This window comes from Nyctereutes procyonoides, unplaced genomic scaffold, assembly GCF_905146905.1.
Source record: "Nyctereutes procyonoides isolate TBG_1078 unplaced genomic scaffold, NYPRO_anot_genome, whole genome shotgun sequence".
Taxonomy (NCBI): Eukaryota; Metazoa; Chordata; class Mammalia; order Carnivora; family Canidae; genus Nyctereutes; species Nyctereutes procyonoides.
The window spans coordinates 14,922,025-14,946,322 of record NW_026575134.1 but is presented as its reverse complement, the minus strand read 5'-3'; the positions used below and the strand labels follow the sequence as shown (position 1 = coordinate 14,946,322).

The window sequence follows — 24,298 nt, the reverse complement described above, 5'->3', positions numbered from 1 at the left end:
AGAGAGGCCATGCTGACGCAGCTCTCTCCCCAGAGGCCAGGGAAACAAGCCCAGCACAGTTAGGCAGCAAAGACCCCTCGGGGACCAGCATGAAGGGGGTGGCAGGAAAACACACATGGGAACAAACTTCAGAGGAGACCAAAGAACAAGAACAAGACACATGAAAATAAAATTCACATTTCTTTAGCACTTTCTATGTACCAGGCAGCATGGCACATACTTCACACATCTGTCACATTTTCATCCTTATAAAATCTTAGGTGGTAATCTGTTATATTACACAGAGAGATGATATTATATCGTAGACAAAGGAGTTGAAGCCTGGAGGGAAAGGAGCCTGTCTGAGGACACAGAACTGGGAAGCCAGATCTTGAACCCACGACTCTCAGGCACCAAAGGCCATAATCCTCCTGGGTTTGGTGGAAGAGCAAAATATAAGATGAGTGGGAACAAGCCAGCTGTGAAGAAAGAGAATGCACAGCCAAAGAGAAAGGAGCACTGAGGATGCTTTAGCAATATTAGAACTTTAAACAGCATCCTCAGTGTTCAAGTGGCTAAATGGGGAAAGACTTGTAAAGAGATAAAAAGGTTGGTTGGTCACGAATGATCCAGAAGGGCAGAGATCCAGATGCTTACCACAGCTATTGTGGGGTGCTCAGATTCCAGGTGACTTTGCTCACTCTACCCCGATGTACCTACTTCCTAAGGAGAACAAATATTTCTTTTGTGAAGAAATAAAACAGGTAGCGTGTTTTGTTGGTGGTGTTTTATTTTACTTTGTGAGTACTAAAGAGTAGCTGGTAGGGCAGAGATCTCTAGGAATGAAGTTGAAGAAAACTGAAGTGACGGAGGACAAGACACCTACTCAGACAACAGGAATCCCACCCCTAAACTGTAAGAGCCACCCCTCCCTTGCCCCCTGCCCGAAAAATTCAGTCCCAATCACTAGACAGGGTGGGGCAAAAAGGATATCTGAGCACAGTGTGACTGGTGATTCATCACGTACAAGGAAATTAATCAAATAATTAAACGTAATGAAGATAATGACAGTCTTGCCTCTTACTGTCAAAGAAAAAAACCCAAAAATACAGAAAGGGAAAAAACTGGGCCAAATCCTCTGGTATTAGGCTGGAATTAGAGATATCTGATTAAATTCATATTTTAACATATACATAAGCAAAAGTAGAATTAAATATAAATACAGAAATACATATAAGGGGCCCCTGGGTGTTCAATTGGTTAAACGTTTGCCTTTGGCTCAGGTCATGACCCCAGTGTCCTGGGTTCCAGCCCCACATCAGGGCCCCTGCTCAGTGGGGAACCTGCTTCACCTTCTCCCTCTACTGTTCCCCCTGCTTGTGCTCACGCTCCCTCTTTCTCTGTCTCCCCCTCATCAAATAAATATATAAATATATAAAATCTTAAAAAAAAAAAAGAAAGAAATCTATATAAACATAAAGGGCTGTGCTAAGAGACGCAGAAGCACTGACACCCCAACAATGATAATCACACCTAATGCCCAGATCTTGTTTTCTAAATACTGTCCCCCACTAAAAGGAACCAGGCATCCTTGTAGAAAGAGCAGATTCCAGGGCTGGAGCAGGGAAAATACAAGATGAGTCAGGAACAGTTTACTGTACTTGCAAGAAAGAAAGTGTTCAAATGACAAGACATCTCAAAAGGACACAGAATCAATTTGAAGGAACTCCTAAAGGCCAAATTTGAGATAAGCCAAGCATCAAAACAATTAAGGGGAGTAACTGATTAGAAATCACTGAATAAAAAGGAAATCCATGAATGAGTCCATCTGAAATAGCTAGAAAGACAGGGAGATAGATGGGAGGGAGTGGTGGGAGACTGGAAGAGAAAGAAAGGAAAGGGAGAAGCAAACAAATTAGTTGGCAAGGGGATACTTATTTACAGTCTCAAAGAAGGAACTCTCAACAAAATTCTTATTATGTGTGTGTGTGTGTGTGTAACTTCACAAAACAGTGCCCTACCTGATAAAATAATGTGCAAAGAGAATACTTCTCACAGAGCAACACTTTTGTGATATTCCAAATCAAGAAACATGGGGGCACCTGCTGGGTTAGTCAGTAGAACATGCCACTCTTATTCCCGGGGTTATAAATGGGAGACCCATCTTGGGTACAGAGATTACTTTAAATAAAACAAAACCTAGAAAATAAAACAGTTTACCAAACTAAGAAACAGTATAACAAAATAACTGGCCTACAATCTTCAAAAATGTCAAAGTCACGGGGATCCCCGGATGGGTCAGTGGTTTGGCGCCTGCCTTCGGCCCAGGGCATGATCCTGGAGACCCGGGATCTAGTCCTACATAGGCTCCCTGCATGGAGCCTGCCTCTCCCTCTACCTGTGTCTGTGCCCCTCCCCACTTCAGATGAATAAATAAATGAAATCTTAAAAAAAAATAAAAATAAAAATAAATAATAATAATAAATGTCAAAGTCAAAAAAGCAAGAAAAGACTAAAGAACTATTCCAGGTTAAAGAAACAAGTGTTAACAAAGAAAAAAACAAGCCCAAACAAGTTATTGCCTCCCCAAGATAGCAAACCAAGACTTAATTATAGTTTCAACCTACCCCAGGAATGTGACCTTTTAACAATCAACCAGAAGTTTCCTGATAAGCACAAGTGAGGTAATCTGCATGATAAAAATTCTGCCCCTCCCTCCCCCTCAAAGGAAGATATCCTGGCATGAAATAATCCCCTTCCCCTAGTAACTCCAAACTCTCAGTTTTTACAACTCCCAGCAGCATCTCCACCTGCTAGATGCAGATGTAGCATTTGTGAACTGCTTCATAAAGTCAATTAGATCTTCAAATCTACTAGGTTGAATTTTGTTTTTTAACACAAGAAAACAAAATGGAACATGATTCTGGGAAGGACTGATCTCATATAAAGGACAATACCAGCAACTGGCAAAACCTGAATGGATGGTGAGGAATGAATGGCAGAACTGGAACAATGTTAACTTCTTGATCTTGATGGTTGTTCAGTGGTTACAAAGAAGAATGTATTTGATTGCAGGCAAAATATACTAAATAACTCAGGAGTGAATAAGCATCATGTTGGAAAGTTAAAGTCTATTCTTGGCTGGAGGGTGGGGGTGGGGCACAGATCTTGTCCCACACATTCCCAATCAGTTCCACAGACTCCTTGAATGCATTTATGTCCGCTACCTTAGACAAACGGTTTTGATCTATATACAAAAGTCACGGAGTAAGGCATCTGTTACATGGACCAGAAGCCAGGAATGAGAGAATGAGAGAGAGAGAGAGAGAGAGAGAGAGAGAGAGAGAGAGAGAGAGAGGGCAAACCTGACATTCTCTCACATGCTATATAGTCAGGCTGACTTTAATACTCTTAGATGTTTAACTTCAGTAAATGTTACCTAAAATCAGCCCTGACTGAAATTCTTCCTTCATGGCCCTGTATTTCGGTCTGGGGTATCCACTGTGCTGTTCTACAGAAATGGTAAAGGGATAAATAAGAGGACTGGTTATATCTCCTGACCCACATACTGAAGAACCAGATGTGAGGCAAAGAATCCTCATTCTGTCATGGTGGTGCCCATGTGAAGAGAGAACAGAGGGCTAGCTGAGGACAAAGCACAAGCTGATACCCCACAAATGACACCCCCCCCCCCCCGTGGGATATGCGTGACATTCCTCAGGCACTCCTGGCTGCCCTAAAGCTAAGGGAAAGGAAAAACTATAGTTAATTCATAGATTATAGTCCTATAGACATGAGTCTCCCTCAATTTATAAAATGTCTTAGTGATTCACAAGAAAACATTCTTATCAATAACCTAACTTCCAGAAAGAAACTCCCAATTATCTTAATGTTAATGCTTTACTAGAGGGAAAAACAACCTTAACTTGACAATGGCAAGGCCTCCAGTATTGCTAGATCCTCTTTAGAATGCAAAAAATCTTTTGAAAACCCCCCTCTTCCTATTGCCCCCAACTCCCAAGTATATAATCAGCCACCCTTCACCACCCTGGGACAGCAGCTCTTCCTGCTCCTGGGCCCTATGTCTGTTCTTTAATAAAACCACCATTTTGCACCAACGACAACTAAAGAATTCTTTCTTGGTCATTGGCTCCCGATCTCACCCCACCAAACCTCACCTATATTCCAAAACTACATCACATGTGCTAGAAAGAACTGTTCCTACAGACCAACCTAATGCTTTGGCCTAAGCAGTAAAATAGAAAGACAACTGTCTGCATCTCCTTTTCATACAACTTCATTTCTGAACCAAGAAATGCCGAGTAAGAGGGAGGCTGTAAAACCTCTTCTCTTCACCTTTCCACAGACTCTGTTATGTTCCATATTAAATGGCAAGGAGCTTTAGGGTCATAATCACTCCTCATACAAAAGATCTACAGTTCTTTTTCTAAAGAAAACATGGATTCCATGCACAGAAACCCATATCTATGGAACAATCCGGTTAGAGTGGAAGTTCTTTCTTAAATTTTTTACAGCAGAACATAAATTTTCTCTTCCACCTAATAGGTAACTAAAAAGTACAATGTTCCATAACCAGTACACGAATGGCTTGCAATCACTGGATAAGTTCATACAAGACACTACAGAGCCAGAGACTCACTAACGCTCTACGGCCTGAACCGTATCCATCTTCTACCATCGATTATTATTCTGTATAGAATCTGATTTACCTTTAACTTCATCTGCAACAAATCAGTGTTTCATCAATTGTTCAGAAGCTCAGACTACTGGACTATGATTATTTTCTCTTAGAATGAAACTCCAAATGAGTAAGTTAAGTAAAAAGAGGAGTCAAATGGACCCAGCAACTTCCCTTCCTCCTACATTCATCTGGTCTACACATAGAGTCTGGATCACTCTGTTTTCAATATTCATTACACAACGTGGTGCCTTGTAGGAGTGTAACTCTATGTTCTTGAGCTTTAGGAAGCATCAATACAGGAACACTTCACTTCAGTGGATTTGTGTCTTCTGTGAAATCACAGCTAAAAACATAATCCACTGTGTCACACAATGGCATAACCCAAAGAATGTTTTTTTCATTGAGCAGCACAATGCCAGGAAAAAGCCTGTCTCTGTAAACAAATGAGCAGGCTTTCTTTCCACGGACAATGAATACTATGAGACTCTACGCTATACAGAGAAAGGACTGGTTCCTTATTAGTCTTAGCAGCCTGAAAACTTAAAGAAAAATGTCTTGCACAACAGTTAAGTTGGCTCACATCAGGAGCCTGGGACCTTCAAGTCTATGCTCTTTGTAGATGGCTTATTATGTTTTTATCTTTAATTGTTCTGTTGGGTTTTTTTTTTTTAAGATTTTTATTTATTTATTCATGAAAGACAGAGAGAGAGAGAGAGAGAGAGAGACAGAGAGGCAGAGACACAGGCAGAGGGAGAAGCAGGCTCCATGCAGGGAGCCTGACAGGGGACTCCAGGATCAGGCCCTGGGCTGAAGGCAAGTGCTTAACCTCTGAGCTACCCAGAGATCCCCATGTTCTGTTTTATATTACCTTTAATTCCATTAGACTTAAATCCTCTGTAAAGTACCCAGAGTATGTACGTACATATTTTCTATCTCTTACAGTTCTTCCTTCTGAAATCTCTTACATTTTTGGGTATCATTCTATATTTAATGGCCTAGAAATTAAAAATGATACTGATGCCAAGAGGTTAACTGAATAAAGACCAAACAATCTGCATGGTTAACTTCCCAGACACCAGTAAATGGGCTCCGGCCCCACGGCTCCGGCCCAGCGGAGCTCACACATCACCTTTGCAGTAGTCGGCAGGGTCCTCCTGCTCCTCATCGTCAGATCCCAGGATCTCCTCCTCTGGCTCTGGGGGTGTGGGGTCCGGTAGAGGCGGTGGCGGTGGCGGAGGTGGTGGTGGAGGAACTAAGGGAGCTTTCTGCTGAGGCTCCGGCCTGAAACAGTGGAAGGAAAATTCCTATTTACTTAGAAGCCAATCTTGCATCATGGACACACACGAGCGTTTCTTGATACAAGAGAAAAATAAAGCTGGTCACACACTAAAGAAGGAATGCTGATTAATGTCACTTTGTCATTTTAGCTGAATTCAAGTGATGTTTCAACATACGGGTCAGGAGGAAAAAGTTATACTTTGTAGACGCGTTTTCACTCAGAGATTCAGTATTTCTTAAGTCCTGACAATATTATGAAATATAAGTGAAATATGAAGAGTACTCACCCTGCCCCCCATGATATGCAGCCTTATTAACTAGTTAGAACATATCCCACAGAGATTATAAAAAGACAGATGGAAGCAGCCCTGAACTTAAAACAGGACTTATTTTGGACTTGTTTTTATTATTTTAAAATTAAATTCTATAGAGATAGTAAGAATGTGGCTAGGTTTCCTGGATGACTCCTAAAAGATGACTAATATATGCTGTAGCTGACACACAGTTATTTTCAGTAAAGAACTCAGTTATCTATCAACCTCGCTCATCAAGAACACTACCCCCAAACTAGAAATGAAAAAGAAAGCAGCCACTGTCTATCGCATATGGTATAGTCTGTACATTAATGCAAGGTTTGCAAGGTTGCAAAATGGTCATTTCTAATTGTCACACAAAGGCTACATGATGTTTAAGTATGCTCTTTTACAAAAGATGAGAAAACCTGTAATACAAAAAAAAAAAATTTTTTTTTTTTTTAAGCTTGAGAGATTACAGATGTAAACCTTTCAGGTACCTAGAAACTCAGGGGCATACTGAATACATGTGCTTATTAAATAAGTAAAGCATTCATAAAGCACCTCTATAAAATCAAGCTTTCACTTACTCTAAAAAATCTAACTGCTATTTCTGACTGTGTCCTTCTGGGGAAACTTGAAGCCTTGGTTACAACTCAGGCACAAGAAGCACATCTCTCCTTTAAACAACAAGCTGTCCTTAGTAGCAATGGGACCAGCACTGCTGGCCAGAGCTGTGCGGGTAGGAAATGGGAAGGGTCCAGACACCCCACAGAATATAGAGATGTTCCCTGGACAGACTTTCAGGAGGGTGAGCGGGACTCTCTAGTCTGGGGAGCAAGGGGAATCCCACAAGGACGAAAGGGATAGCCAACTGCTCTTGGTTTTGGCCTGTCCAGTACCCATGATTCTCCTTTAAAAGCGCCTCTGAGACACTGCTACTCTTGCACAATGGAAAGCTGGTTCCAGGTCCGCTCTCCTCACTGTAGTACAGCCTAGGGCACACAGAGCCAAAGCTCACCCAACAGTCCCCGTACCTCCAGGTCAGCGGTCACAGAGAGAAAATTGATCTGCAGCTGCCAGTGAGAGGCAGGGCCAGCAGAGCCACCCTGACCACTGCCCCCGTCCCTGACTAGAAGCCAGACCTCTAGATTCCTGCCAAATCGAAGATCCTCCAAATAGCATTTACTATATTGCCTCTAGCCTAAGTTAGCTAGAGTTCACATACGTGGTTTGCCACCAAAACTCAAACTGCCACAGGTCACAAAAGGGGGCAGGCATGGAAAGCAGCAGAAACACCAGCATCGTGGGGAAGGAGCAGGGGTCACAGCCCACGGGTGACCTTAAAGGCGAGCACCGGCAGGTATGAAAATCATTGGCAGAACAACTGAAGAACACTTAAATACTGAAATGACTTGGGTTGACTTCTACTTGCTAGAATTTAGTTAGAGGCAAAGTCACAGCCCCCTGGGTGATGACATTGGAGCATTCCGAGCTAAGCACTGCTCCTGGTGGAGCACTGGAAGGGAATACTCACCACCCAACACCCACATCACTGTCAGAATACATCCAAAAATACATCCAACAGACCTTATGGAAGTTTAATAATCTTTCTGGCAGCCTCGAAAATGCTCCTTCTCTTTTAAACATACACGCCTTTACCACAAGTAGAATGCTGCTGGACAAAAGCGAGGCCTGAAGAAGGGGAGGCAGCAGGACGGCACCAGCGGGAAAGGAAGGCCAGCAAGACACGGTCTTACGCGCCCCACTCATTCTTCAGGGCAGCGTGCGACACCTCCCTAGTGGACAAATCTCGGTCAGAAAGGCTTTGAAAGTTGGCTCTTTCTTCCTTAGACATCTTATATGAAAAAATGGGGAGATTCTCCACATCTAAAAGAAAACCCATCCTATTCCCTACAGAAACTAGTAACAACTAATGAACCGAGGCCGAGGATCTTGTTCTTCCAGTGCCAGGCTCTACTGTGCCCTGCACCACCGCCGTCTGGGCCCGGTAATTCGCCGTAGCAGGGGCTGTTTTCTATTCCGTAGGATGTTACCAGCAGCCCTGGCCTCAAGCCACTAACGTCAGTAACGTCTCCTCCTCCACCCCCAGTTGTGGCCATCAAAACTATGTTCAGACATCAACAACTCCCCTGGGGACAAAGTCATGCCCATTTGAGAACCACTGCTCTCATGGTATTTTCTGTATTTAGCTTTATCTCTATAGAGTAGATTGTATCTGTAACAAGGGAAAAGAAATTCTAATTTTCATGACCCCATTTTCTCTCTTTTGAGAAGCTCAAATACCTTCATCATAATGTCTTTCTTTTAATGACTCTTAACTAATTTGGTGAGCTGCCCTTATCACTTGACAAAATTCTCAGACCCTCTGGTCTCAATGAGCAGGTCCTGCTCACCTTTCCAGTGAGGGCACAATGAACAGGCAGGCCGAAAACCCCCCAAAGCCAGTTAGGTCTCATGTGTAAGGGAGGAGTCGGGAGTACCTTGAAGTATAAAGGAGGTTGAGTAATGCTGACATAATATTTCACCTGGCTATCCTAACAAAACATCTAGGACTATGATGTCTAATCAGTAGCCACCGGCCACATGCGGGTACCTGAAATGTAACTAATCCAAATCAAGATAAGTGTAAAACACATACTAGATTTCCAAGATTTCATACAAAAAATGTAAAGTATCTTAATAATTTTACATTTATTACATATTAAAACAATAATGCTTGGGATAAAATGAGATAAATTACTAAACTAGGGATCCCTGGGTGGCACAGCGGTTTGGCGCCTGCCTTTGGCCCAGGGCGCGATCCTGGAGACCCAGGATCGAATCCCAGGTTGGGCTCCCGGCATGGAGCCTGCTTCTCCCTCTGCCTGTGTCTCTGCCTCTCTCTGTGTGTGACTATCATAAATATTTAAAAATTAAAAAAAAAAAAAAAGATTCTCTTTCTAAAAAAAAAAAAAAATTACTAAACTCACCCGATTATTTTACATTTTTAAGTGTGCCTACCAGAACACTTCAAATTACAAATGAGGCTCACATGATATTTCTCCCGGACAGCACTACTCGACCCTTCAGATCACCAATACCAGAGGACATTCCTGGTCACCCAATAACTATGGTTTTTCTCCTGCCTCACATCAATTATCACCAATACATCATAGTAAGGCTCAGAACAATGCTATAGTTCCAATCATGATTTTTTTTTCATCCCATCCATCCTTGTTACTGCTTACTACACAGTAGAAACACAGATAAATTTGCCTTAAGGCAACTGTATGGACGAGGCCACACCATCTTTAAGGCTGGCTTCCTCAAAGTGGTTTCTCATGGCTTCTAACAAGTATTACAAAGCCTGGTTAAATCTCAACTATTTAACAGATGCAGAGGTGGCAGTTTGTATCAACAAATACATACTCATGAAATATATCAACAGATTTTTAAAAACATCTTTTCATCAACCCTAATGAAAACCATCAAGTTATTTCATATAAGAATTACTAGAAAAGCACCTAAGAACACATGTAGGGAACTCATAAATATTTTCAACAAGGGTGTCAACACAATTAAATGGTGAAAGAACAATCTTTCCAAAAAATGGTACTGGGACAAATGGTTATCTAGTATGCAACAAAATAAAGCTGTAACTCTACCTCACACATACATAAACATTAATTCAAAATGGATCAAAGACTTAAATGAAGAAACTAGAACTATAAAACTAGGAGGAAAAAAATGTAAGTAAATCTTCATTACCCTAGGCTAGGCAATGTTTCTTAGATATAACACCAAAAGCATATGCAATAAAATAAAAAGTGAACTTGGGCAGCCCCGGTGGCTCAGCAGTTTAGCGCCACCTTCGGCCCAGGGCGTGATCCTGGAGACCCGGTATGGAGTCCCAAGGTCTGTCTGGCTCCCTGCACGGAGCCTGCTTCTCCCTCTGCCTGTGTCTCTGCCTCTCAAATAAACAAACCAACAAACAAACCAACAAACAGATAATAACAAGTAATGTGGAGAATGAAGAAATTAGAACCTGAATTTGTAGCAGGAGTGTTACGTTGTCCAGCAGCTTTGCAGTCTGGCAGTTCCCAAAAAGGTTGAATTTAGAATCACTATGGAACCCAACAATTCCACTTCCAGATACATACCCAAAAGAAATGAAAACATATATCTCCCCAAAATCTTGTGCAACAATATTCAAAGCATTATTCATGATAGACAAAAAATGTGCATCAACTGATAAATGAATAAAAAATGTGCATAAATAAAATGTAATATTAAGGAATAAAAAGAAACAAAGATAAGAAAAAAAGTACTAACACATGCTACAACATGGGTGACCCTTGAAAACATTATGCTAAATGAAAAATATCAGGCACAAAAGACCATGTTATAGGATTCCATTTTACATAAAAATGTCCAGATTGGGGCACCTGGGTAGCTCAGTGGTTGAGCATCTGCCTTTGGCTGAGGGTGTGATCCCAGAGTCCTGAGATGGAGTCCCACATCAGGCTCCCTGCAAGGAGTCTGCTTCTCCCTCTGCCCATGTCTCTGCCTTTCTCTCTCTCTGTCTGTCTCTCACGAATAAATAAAATCTTTAAAAAAAAAAATAAATAAATAAATAACTAGACCAGGCAAATGTATAGAGAACAGAGTAAATTACTGGTTGCTGAGGGCTTGCAGTAGAGGAAAGACAAAAGGAGGGGAATGGGGATTAACTGTTAACAGGTATGGAGCAGCTTCAAAAAGCTACTTTTTTAAAAAGCAAAAGCTTACAAAAGTATATCTTTTTAATATCAACTTTCTTTTTAATATCAACTTTAGAAAGTATGTGCCTCTAGGAAAAATAAGAAATAACCTATATTTAGATTTAGAAAATCTGCACACATGTTCTCCTTCACAACTGCCCCAGCCACCTTTACAGTAGAAAGTAATAGGTAGTTCTGTAAACTAATTTAAAGAACATGTTCTCATGTCAGGTAAACAAGGCACCACCTCAACAACTAGAGTAAAATTTTAGAAACAAAATCCCAACTAGTCATTTATATTTTTCACAAAGAATTATATTCATTTTGCCCTACAAAGGACACAACTAAATATTCACAGTACTCCAAATAGGACAACTGTATAAATGCAGCTTAAAAAACAAAATATTTTCTTTAGATATAATACTAAGATGATTTTACCATGCTTATCTACTGCATATTGTATTTTTCATGTACATTTACTCTATCACAAAAGGGAAGAAAACTGAACCCTAGCAAGATGCATGCATCATCTGCTCTACATTGTCATGGCAACCAGATGGGAGTTCCGACTTCCTTCCAGCTGCTATTTCTTTTGAGCAGAGAAAAGGACAAGTAAACTTCACATTTGGCAGGAAAAGAAGTCCTTTCCTTTATTATCAACCTAAATGGCAACTGACACTAATTTTAAGAAATTAATTCATTCAATTCATCTGGAACTAAAATATAGAGAAAAAGAAGTTCCAAATGAATTTCTCCTAGGAACATTCAATAAAGTCAAATTTTGTTTTCTTTCTTCTCTATGTCCACCACCTGATCTAAAACTCACTCTCTTCTTCCCTCTCTATCTCCCTCCCTCCTCCTTATTCTCCCTTTTTTTTTTTTAAAGATTTTATTTATTCATGAGAGACACAGAAAGGGGGGTGGGGTGGCAGAGACATAGGCAGAAGGAGAAGCGACTCAACTCCCTGCGTGAGTCCGACGACTCAACTCCCTGAGTGAGTCCGACGTGGGACTCAACCCCAGGATTCCAGGATCACAGTCTGGGCCCCAGGTAGGTGCTAAACCACTGGGCCACCCAGGCGTCCCCTTACTCTCCCATTCTTGATGGTAAATTATTAGCCAGAGAAATATGCAGTCTGCCATTTCTGCTTAAGGACAGAATTAATCAATACATACTTTCTCTCAAAATAGCCTACCCAAAAAGCATTCCTATAAGACTGGTAAAGCCGCACAGCTAAAGTGACAAAACCCATAATGATTTCATGTATTCCTCCCTAATGAAAAAACTTCCAAAGTTTGGGTAAATCAAACCTGAATGTTAAGTGTCTGCTGTGGTAGGCCAACTTCTAAAACTGGGTCCCAGTAAGCCTCAGCCTTCTGTAATTCCCTATTCCTCTGAATATGGGTAGATCCCATGAACAAGATACCACTTTCAACATTATATTTATTATGTTACAAGGCAACTAGGCAGCTATGCTGGGTGGGCTTGACCTAATTACATGAGCTTTTTAAAACTCTACCTTTTTTTATTTTATTTTTATTTATTTTTTTTTTTTTTAAACTCTACTTTTTAAAAGAGTTTTCTCTGGCTGGTTACAGAAGTCAAAGAGACATGCTCCAGCTGGTCGAGAAGTAAGCACACAACCATGTTGTGAACTGGCCATCAGGTCCACATAGCAAGAAATTTCAAGTGACCTCTGGGAGTGAGCTCAGTGCCCAGCCAGCAGCTAGAAGGACTAACAAGGAGTTCAATGCAAGTGAGTTCTGCCAATGACCAATGATCTTGGAAGAGTGCTCTGAGCCCCAACAGAGAACCGTAGTCTTGGCCAACAGCTTGATTTCAGTCCAGTGAGAATCCAGCCATGCTGTGCAGCCCTAATTTCTGACCTACAGAACTATGAGCTAATAAATGTGTATTGTTTTAGGCTACTAAGTGTGTGGTAATTTGTAACACAGCAATAGAAAATGAATAATGAATACAGCTGCCAAGTAAGTTCTCAGTAAGAGAGCAGTCCACGTGAATTTATCAGATTTTGGCCACAACAGTGAGGCCTGGATTTTTTTAAATAATTAAAATGGCCAGTGGAATTAAGAAGCTGAGTATTCAAGAATGGAAATCAATTCTTTTTTGGGCATAGACAGGTAAAACAAAAAACAAAACGTATGCCCCAAATTCAAACAGAAGCAGTCATAATTCCAAGCCAGAACGTTTAGACCTTATTTTCTAAGACTACATTGTTTCTAGAATATGGTGCACAGCCAACTAAAAGTTGATGATGATATAAGTAAATAGACCTGCCTCCCAAATTATCAACATTTTAGATAAGAAAGGAGTTAACTGTTTGATCACCTCACAACATATATATGACAGAGCTACATACTTCTTATGCCACTGGTACTGTGAATATTTTAGAATACATTTGTGGGACCTGGGAGAAATCTGAAGTGGAAAAAGAAAGACTTTTCTTTTCTTAAACTTGGAAATGTTTAAGCCAGAGTTCAGAGGCATCTAAAGAGACATCCACTGATTCCACAAACAGAACAGCACCTATCATATTCCAGAAAGTTTCCAGGGAGCCCAGCATTGAGGGATACACAGTCTTGCAAGAAGGGGAAAAATGCATGTCAACATGAATACATGAGCACTAGCAACAGCTCTACAGGTATTGTTACGGAAGAGGAGATGGCAGAGAGCTGGGCCAGAAACTTCTGCATACTGGGAGTGATCTTAAGAGACTAACACGATGAGGAATGGATGGTGGGAGTAGCAGATAGGGAGGAAGCCCAAGGCCCAGGCAACAAGGTGACTGGAAGCACAAAGGCATAACAGAGTCTTGGCTGTGGTGTGGCTGGAGACAGGAAAGAGGTTCTGCTGCAATCAGCTCACAAAGGAAGGACCCACAGCACTGCTCCAAGGAGTCTGGGCTCTATCCTTACAGCAAGTAGGTGACACTGAAATGTAAGAGATTTGCTTTATGCAAAGAACTGGCATGTGGAATGGGTAGAAAAGATAAAAGCGGGAAGCAAGTAGTGAGGAGACCAGAGATGAGATGATAAAACCATGAACTTAGAACTTGGTAATTCAATTGCTGGAGGTGGGTCTTTCCTTCCTAGGTTTCTGGTAGTAACATAATGTTACCATTAATTTGGATGGAGAACAGAGCCAGAAGGAGGAGGAAGGGCTTTCAGAGAAAACTTACTTCTCTTTTAGTTTATCTCAGTTTGAGAGGACTATGGGACACCTAGCAGTGTAGGAATACAGTGGGTTGCTTGGTGTGTAGAATCTATAGCTAAAAAATCAAGATTTGGGCTGTAAATAGAAGTAGGGGTCATGAGCAAGCAGATGGTAGCTACAGCCTTTTCAAGCACATGAGAATGCCAAGGAGAAATGATGAACAAAAAGCACCCAAGGCAGAGCACCAGTTAATAATCCATAGCAATAACCCATAATATAATCACCAATATAAATCCCATGTATTTTATATACATTTTTAAAGAATATACATATGTATAAAAACCTCCTATAAACCTACCTTTTACATTAAGATGAGCTATACACTAAAAAAAACAAGAAGAAAAAAACTAGCAAACCTAGGACCCATATATGCTATCTACAAGTTCTGTTTTTAGGCAATATGAAGTCAAATGGGTACAGGATAAATTGCTACAAATAAAGAACTGTCTACTGAGATTTGTACGTTGATGAAACTTACTATAACCACTCATGATTGCCTCATGCTACTCAGGAAATAATGCAACATGTACCACTTCAGACAAGGCTTCTGCAAAGTTCCACAAGTTCTAAATCTAAAAGTAACTGTAATTATACAATTCAGTAGCCACTAGCCAAATCAATTAAAACTGAGTAAAATTTAAAACTCAGTTCTTTAGTCATCTAGCTTCATTTCAAGCACTCAACAGTCACATACAGCAGGTGGCTATGGTATTAGGCAGTGCAAATTCAGAACATTTCCATCACCACAGAAAGTTCAACTGGACAACACTGCTATATGCAATATTCTAGCAGCATGAACTTCTTCCAGCATATCATTATTTTTAATAGGTAAATATGATTAACTAAAAGAGTATGGAACATTCTTCTATACAGCCCACTACTAGAAGTTTGAAAAATAAGCTGTATGGGACGCCTGGGTGGCTCGGCAGTTTGGCGCCTGCCTTCAGCCCACGGAGTGATCCTGGAGACCCGGGATCGAGTCCCGCATGGGGCGCCCTGCATGGAGCCTGCTTCTCCCTCTGCCTGTGTCTCTGCCTCTCTCTGTGTCAGAAAGAAAGAAAATAAGAAAGGAAGAGAGTAAAGGAAGAAAAGAAATGAAGAAAAGAAAGGAAAGGAAAGGAAAGGAAAGGAAAGGAAAGGAAAGGAAAGGAAAGGAAAGGAAAGGAAAGGAAAGGAAAGGAAAGGAAAAAGGAAAAGGAAAAGGAAGAAAAGGAAAGGAAAGGAAAGGAAAGGAAAGGAAAGGAAAGGAAAGGAAAGGAAAGGAAAGGAAAGGAAAGGAAAGGAAAGGAAAGGAAAGAAAAGAAAGAAAAGAAAAGAAAAGAAAAGAAAAGAAAAGAAAAGAAAAGAAAAGAAAAGAAAAGAAAAGAAAGAAAAGAAAAAGGAAGCTGTAAAATTATAACCAGGGAGGGTATGGAACCAGGCACCTAGGATTAGCCAATGAGACAGACTTGGGATACCTTATTCTGTATGTCTTCAGATTAGAGGGGAAATCCTCCCTGAGTATTTGTGATCTCATGCTTCTCCACATGCAGAGCTAGCATTTGAATTTATTGTCATACCTACCCCATCCTGGAAATTTACCCAAGAAATTTAGAGTGCTTCTAGGTCATTGCCATCTGAAGGCTCCTAGAAGAAGTAAAAACAAATCTTCTTGGGAGAAATGTACCCTCAATCAGGGCTCCTTGGGATTCTCAGTGATTAAAGCCTGTGGAAATGTAATTTAACAATTTTTTTTTCAAATCATCATATAAATAAGGAAACAACACTCTATGAGCAAGCCAAAGGAAATAATCAACAAAAAGAGATTTCAGATACTAGTATTTTGTAATATAGAATATAAAATAAGTATGTCCATAATGTTGATAGAAATAAAGGATGGAAACTAAAGCATGAGCAGAGGAAAAAAAAAACCTTAAAATACATTGAATTGATAAACAGACCGGAAGAAGGATCTAAAAAAAAATCACCTAGAAAAAATCACAGGAAAGATAGTGAGACTGAAAATATGAAAGAAAGACTAAGACCTGGAGTAGAGAGTGAGAAGGTCTAACCTATGTAATATTTGGGTTCTTGAAAAAGGGAGAAAATGGAGGAGGGACACTATTAGAGGAAATAAGAGCTGAGAATTCTCCAGAACTTATTAAAAACGTAAGTTCTCAGACTGGGAAAGCATAAAGTATGCCAGATAAAAAGAAGCCAAAATAGAATAAAACTGAAGAACGTTAAAACAAATATTAAAAAAAAAAAAAGCAGGAGGAAAAACAGCCAGATTTCCTACACAGAATGACAATCGTATAGTCACTGAACCTCTCGAAAGAAAGAACTCAACTTGCCAAACAACAGTAGTGTGAGATCATTTAAGTGTTAAGAGCCAGTAACTATATTCTCAGCTGTATAATTGGCTAAAGAAAATATATACATCAGCACACCCACTGGGATGAGTCCTCTCTGCTCCTGATACGCACAGGACTCTGAGATGGAAAGCACACCAGTGCCGGCCAGGGTCGGGGTGGTACCGACTGCAAAGAGGCACAAGGCAACTTGTGGTGCCCATCAGTATTACCTCACCATTGTGGTTCTCACTACACCATGTATGTGTACATTGGTCACAACTCTGAACTGTATACCTTAAACTGGTAAATTTTTACTTGATGTAAATTATACATTAATAAAGCTGATGGGGGAGGGGGGAAGACCATCACTGCTGCCAAGGAGTTTCCCCTGTAAAATGCTCTTAACACAAGCTCCCATCATACCCCAGCTGGTTAAGGTCTGGTGCTCTTCAGTTATTGAGATCGACAGACAGGACAATTGGTCCTGACCTCTGCCACCTAGGTTCAGATGACTTGCTACCTTCTGAAAGCAAGGGGAAGAAACCAAAACTTCAGAGTTGAACACAGGAAGAGCCTTACCTAAGATGGAACAGAAATTCAAAACATAAGGCGGTGCTAAGGCTGGCACCCATGAAAGCAAATACTACAAATGATGGTCTCTTGCTTTCACAGACAACATAGTCCCATTTCAGTGCCAGTTTATCCAATAACTGAAGACTGTCTTGAAAAACATCAAACTCACAGCTGTGACAGGGCAGGGACTAAAGAACTCTACGAGTCCGAGCACCTCACCAACTCAGATCAAATAGAATGCAGAGACTGGGATATTCTCTCCCCTTCCCTGTGTCATAAATTTTGTGATTCTATCCTGCAGTTCCAAGTTCTGCTTGATTTCCCAAGTAGTGGGAAAGTACCTCATTTATGTGTTCAAGAAATATTTACTGAACTCGATTTTATTGCTAAAATGAGTAAAATATGTATCTTTATTCATGAACCAGAAGTATAATAGATTATATCAGACAGGTGTAAAAATAAAAATATAAAACAAGGCAGACATTGGTCTGAAAAGATTGTTTACTTAATTAACTCACAAGTTATTCAAGTTATACAGATTTCCAATACTGTTATAAGGTCCAGGGGATACAATGACAAGAACAAAAAAATGCAACAATGTTCTCTGGTCAGGTGGGTCCCAAGGAACGCTTAGAGAAAAGAGTGACAATTGAGGTTCACCGGTGAGGAAGAAAAAGTGGTAGCTAGGGAAAGGACTCTCAGGGCAAGAGAATTGCGTGAATGACCATACGTATGACAGCAGGAAAAGGCTTGTTCAGTTTTGCTGGCGTATAAGGTTCCCACAGGAGAATATTGGCAGAAATCCTAAGAAGAAGGACGCCTGGGTGGCTCAGTGGTTGAGCGACTGCCTTCAGCTGAGGGTGTGATCCCAGAGTTCTGGGATCGAGTCCCACATCGGGCTCCCCGTGTCTCTGCCCCTCATGAATAAATAAATAAAACCTTTAAAAGAAAATTTTTAAAAATCCTATGAGGAAAGGTTAGGACCAAATTTTGACACCCTTGAAGGATGTTGAGTTTACTTCTGGTAAGATATAAATGCCATGCAACGTTTAATCTGTTTTTATTTTAGAAGCTGTAACACAACAGTTCTTAAAGAAGACCATATACACCAAAATCAATGGGGAAGGTTTTTTTTTTTTTAAAAAAAAAAAAAAAAGGCCTAGAACCAGGAGACTGTGACTCAGTAGGTCTGGAATGTGTCTTGGACACTAGTCACTAGGAGACTGGTACACACCCATGGTTAGGAATCACTGCTATAACATTATTGCCTCTAACAGGTGTCTACCAGTAATGCACTCAAATGTGCTTATGATTCACAGTTGACTGCTGAACAATGTGGGTGATAGGGTCATCAACCTCCGTGCAGTACAAAATCTGTGTGTAATTTCTGACTCCCCAAAAACTTGACTACTGCTGACCAGTAGCTTTACTTGTAACACAGTCAATTAATAGATATTTTCTATGTTACACTTATTATAATACTGTATTCTTACAATAACGAAAGCTGGGACAAAAATATCAAAATCATAAGGAAAATACACTTACAGTACTATATTATACTTAAAAAAAAAAAAGATCTGTGCAAGTTGACCTGTGCAGTTCAAACGCATGTCATTCAAGGGTCAACTGTACAGGCAAATAGATACAAACAGACATAAACAAAGAAAGGCTGATACAAATAAAAAATTATAATCCTCCAAAAGACCTCAGGAAATGTACCTACCCTTTAATCAACGCATATTTTTAATTTTTTAAGATTTTATTTATTTATTTATTTATTTATTTATTTATTTATCTATGAGAGAGAGAGAGAGAGAGAGAGAGAGAGAGAGAGAGAGAGAGAGAGGCAGAGACACAGGCAGAGGGAGAAGCAGGCTCCATGCAGGAAGCCCGATGTGGGACTCGATCCCGGGACTCCAGGATCATGCCCTGAGCTGAAGGCCGGGGCTAAACCGCTGAGCCACCCAGGGATCCCCAATGCATATTTTTTAAATGTTTCTTCTCTAATCACAGTCTGTTTTCAATCACTCCAAGTAAAAGCAACTTTTCATTAATTCCGTTAAAGTATAAATACTTAAATCCTTATGTTTTAAAGTTAAAACTCAGAAACCATAGCTAAAGAATGTGTAATTTAAACATGTCTGATTAATGGCATATGCTTTTCCTGTCTTTCCAATAATAATAAAAAAAAAGAAAACCCACAAGAATAAAGACAATCAGAAAGCAAAAATTGAGGAAGGGTAACAAGAAATTCAACAATGTTTATAGAAAACAGTGAATGGAGGAGATAACCAGCAGGAAGAACATAAGCAGCTACAACCACAAGTCACTGCAGAAATAGACACTGACCAGAAACCTGTCCAGCCTGGAATCACAGGAGCCTCAACACTAGGATGGGGGTAGGGGTAGGGGTGGGGGTGGAGGGTCTGCTGGATACACAGAGAGCAGCTGGATGGAGCCTGGGCTCACTCTCACCCTCAGAGTAGCCAGATTACAACTGCTCCTGAGGTGAAGACTAGACATTTTGGAGACACTAGGCAAAGAGGACACGGTACGGTATGAAAAGGGAGGATCTCAGACTCCATCATCCCAAAGGATCTTGCTCCCAAAACACAATCCCAGTTCCTCTTCCCCTGAGCAGGAGTCTGGAGAATTCTTTATCGGAGAAACTGATTAGCCCCCACCCAGGCCAGAGCCACTTACAATTACAATAGGATTTTTTTTCTCATCCTTCTCTTCATGCTTTTTCTGTGATATGTAAGAAGAGCATTAGCGTGTCACCCATGGCATTCTCCCCTGATGACAGTCAATCAACAACTCAAGCCAGGTTCCTTCCAGTCTCTCCAGGGCTGGGTGGTGGGTGACTCTCACCAAGGTAAGATGCTATAGTAGATGACCAAGGACAAGAGCTCAGCCTTAGGGTCTATGTACCTTGCACAGGTGCTTACTAAGACAGACAATTAAATATATGCTGAAAGAAAAGTCAAAACTGAAAAGGTGTATACTTGCTGCTTTCTAAATCATTACACCTATAATACTGATTTCCTTATCTTACAACTGATTCTGAACTTCAACGGAATCACAGAAATTTTTTGAATTAAAGAATATATTTCCTAGTCCGTCCTTTCCCCCAAATATGCAGCAAATAATGAGGTTCATTTGAAAACAAGAAAATATGTTGAAAAGATACTATTTCTATACGTTAGAAATTCATGAGTAAAGAATCTCACTAATGACTCAGTCACAAACTGGTAACAAGAACAGGCGAAAATTTCCAACTAGTGTATACCTAAAGGTATACAAGCTAAATAATCTATTCATTACTACTTATTAGGGAGAATTTTAGGAACTCAAATAATAGGTTATTTAAATCCTGAAAAATTAAGTAAGATTTCGTTTAAATGATTTATGTTTTCAGGTCAGCAGACAGAAAGCTAAATACAGTCACCCCTCAAAAGATGGAGTTTAATTAATGCTTTATACACTACATGCTTGAAGTGATCTTGTTTCTCCTCACGGAGCCATTTATAGTTTAGACAGTTTGACTTGTGATACCTAGCTAAAATATTAGCTCTTTCAGTAGTTTGTTAGTATATGAAATACATCACTAAAAGAATCCAAAACTAGCACACCATTCCAATAGAATTTTAATACAATGTTTTCACTACAATTCACCATAACTGCTTGTGTCCATCAAGACACCAGATTCTCTGCATTAACTGTATCATCCCAGACTGGACAATTTGTTTCAACTGGTATCTTGAAATGTTTAAAATGTTTTAGAAGAACACTGAAGGAGAAACAGCAATCACAACAAGTGCCAAATAGTAATCTTTTGATAATGGTGAGAAATAGAGTAGAAATTGATAAAATTATAAATCCTTAAAGTATTTGCAGTATTGAGTTGGTAGAGTCAGAAAATGAATTTCATGTGAGTGAATTAGCTTAAGAGTTTACTAATCCTGCTCACCATTTTTTGACCAAATTTAAAAGTCTCAAAATCATATTATATACTTTATGATTTATATGCTATATAGGCCTTTATATACTTGCCTTTACTCTTCTTTGGCTCCAGACAAGCATTTCCACCATCCTGCTGAACTGGTGCACAGAAACCTGGACATTTCTTCTAGGATCTCAAACCAACATCACACCAAAGCCTACTTTCACCCCAACCACACCTGTTTGTCAAGGTCGATGCCCAGAAGCATTCTTTTTTTTTTTTTTTAAACCCTAGAAGGTTTCTTTTTTGGGGGGGGGGGGTTAAAGATTTTATTTATTTATTCATGAAAGACAGAGAGAGAGAGAGAGAGAGAGAGAGAGAGAGAGAGAGAGAGGCGCAGAGGGAGAAGCAGGCTCCATGCAAGGAGCCTGATGTGGGATTCAATCCCGGGTCTCCAGGATCACGCCCTGGGCCCAAGGCAGGCGCTAAACCATTGAGCCACCCAGGAATTCCCCAGAAGCATTCTTTGATGACTCCCCTGAAGCCCAATGCTGCTCCTCTTATGATACATCCCTTAATCACACCCCTGTGGTAAACATCATTATCCGCCATCCGTCTCTGATGGTCCAGGTCCCTCCCCGTTCAACCCACCTTCCTTTACCAGAGCTACCTTGTCAAATTAGAGATACAAGCTGTGCCATTTATGGTTGAAAAGTATTATTTCTTTTTCTTCAGATAACAAGCATTTTCTTCATTAAAAATATATAAATCACAGAACTACAAAGAAACTATTTACAGTCCTAGTGTCCAGAGATAAACCATAGTATCTCCATATATATATCCCCCTAACCTTTAACCATGTATACCTTACATAACTTGAGGCCATTCTTTTCATGAGCATTGTCTCCCGTCTTCAAAAACTCTCTAAATGTCATTTTATAATAGGCATAGACTACTTCATGACACCTATCTACCAAATTATATAACCATTCTTTTTTTTTCAAGCCTTGAGACACTATATATAATAATGCTTAAAAATATCTTTGGTCAGACAACTTTCCCTACATCTACATTATTTTCTTGGGACACAGTCTCAGGAGTAAACTACCAGATCAAAGATTACAGGCGCCTAAAAACCAAACATACTGCCAAACTGCTGCGCAGAAATCTTTTACACACTTCACTCAGCATCAGGGAGTGGCTGTACTGGTAGCCTTAACCGCTTAGGATGGGCTCTCTCGCACACACTCTACCGCAGACATTTCAGCAATAGAAGACTGTTTCCTTACAGTAACGTAGTGTTACATGCTATGCCTAAGAACAATAAAGGAATCATAATTAACAAAGTTTGTAACTCAATATTTGAAGTAAAATTTGATCTAACGATTGCTGAAGACAATATTCTAACAATTTAGTAAGCATTTTAAGCAGAAAACTTTAACAGCAAAAACACTGGTGAGTTTTAAAACTTTTTTTTTAGCATACTTCAGTATGTATTCTGAGTATTGTGAACTCTTTAAACACTGTTCCCCACATTTCTTGTAAGTTTTTCATCATTACTTATATTTTTGAGAGAGAACATTTTGATATAAATACAGAGCCAGAATCCATAATAATATGAATTCTAAAACATACTTCTAAAAGACTTCCACTTATATGCAACAATAACCACATGAACAATTTACTACATAGGTCTGTGTCTGTTTCATCATGAACAAGACTGATAATGGCCCCTGACCTCCTGGAGTATTTTGCTGGATCTACACTGGAATTAGAACACAGAAGCTTCTATTTGTAATTCTAATGGTGGAAAAAGCCAGCTAAACTTTAATACTGCTATGAGCCAGGCATTATCTAAATGCTTTCACATTTATTCAGATACACTTTAAAGACTGATTTCTTAAAAAGCACAAACAGCACAGAAGAAACTTTCACCACTGATGCATTTATTCTTTGTGCAAAATGACCCGGCTGTGAGACGAAGTGGTTGCACTGACCTGCACACAGACCCCACAGAGGACCTGCCAGTCCAGAAAAGACATGAGACCATGATACCTCACAACATTATCTCCACTTGCCCAGAATGGGCTCAAGGGCAATAATTTCAAAAAGATCTGTGTTTCTCTTCAGCTTAAAAAAACAAACAAAATAACCTGCAACAACTATCTTTTGCTGTTGCCTTCCAGGTCCTTTTCCGAACATCATCAAAAATGAAAAAGCATCTTTCAAAGAGGTTCCAGATGGGCTGACCTGTCACAAGCTGTCCACATTTCAATAATCCAGGCACAAGATGGAACTGAAGGTCCTTCCTTCGCAATCTGTCCTGCCACAACTCTGCACCAGAGTGCCCCAAGTCTAAGTATCTCCCACCTCGGTGCAGCCTTCTACTTTATGGAAGCCGTTCTTCCTCATTCTATCTTGACAAATTATACTCTTCCTTCCACCATCAAGTCCTATTTGATCGCCTCCCTGTGAAATGTCTGTCCTCCACAGATGTGAGGACAGGGCCTCCTGCATCCTGCTGGCACGTTAATTAACTGCAGACACATTCTGCTCTCCCGCTTGCAGGTTTAAGCACCACCTCTGACCACCCCACTCCTGGTTCCACGCCTTGCATACTGCAAAACTTCACAACTCTGTGTTCTTACTCTGTCTCTTAGGTAGTTGAGATGAAAACAACAGAACCCTGGATAATGGAACTCTTGCTCCACAGGTACTCTGAAGACAGCAAATATGCAAACCTTTAATATTTTCTTAAATTTAAAAACATGAAATTATTTCCTTATTTCTTAAAATCATCTACTAAATCCTTTTCTACCCTTGATTTTTAAAAATAAAATTCCATACACAATAAAATTATTACCTTATAATTCCAGATAATATATGTATGGGAATTTAAACAAACAAAAAAGGAGACACCTGGGTGGCTCAGTGGTTGAGCCAGGTCTGCCTTTGGCTCAGGGAGTTCCACATCAGGCTCTGCAGAGAGCCCGCTTCTCCCTCTGCCTCTGTCTCTGACTCTCCCTGTGTCTCATGAATAAATAAAATTTTTAAAAATGATAATAAACAAACCAAAAAGTTTTATTTGAAAATCACATCACTGCTTTATTAAATCACCTGACGAGTGAGGGCTTCAACACCAAAGGGCTCATGCTATCCTAATATTTTAAGGGAGCATTCTAAGTCATTTAATTTAATC

General features: G+C 40.1%; 1 protein-coding gene across 5 annotated transcripts in view; it reads right to left on the bottom strand.

Annotated features, from left to right (window-relative positions):
- SRPK2 (SRSF protein kinase 2) overlaps nucleotides 1-24,298 on the bottom strand; it is a 239,137-nt gene that overhangs the window by 68,039 nt on the left and 146,800 nt on the right. For all 5 annotated transcript variants that reach the window (XM_055301172.1, XM_055301176.1, XM_055301177.1 and 2 more), the window contains one exon: nucleotides 5,811-5,962. In XM_055301172.1, coding sequence (XP_055157147.1) covers nucleotides 5,811-5,962 — 152 coding nt within the window. The remainder of the gene's footprint in view (nucleotides 1-5,810; nucleotides 5,963-24,298) is intronic.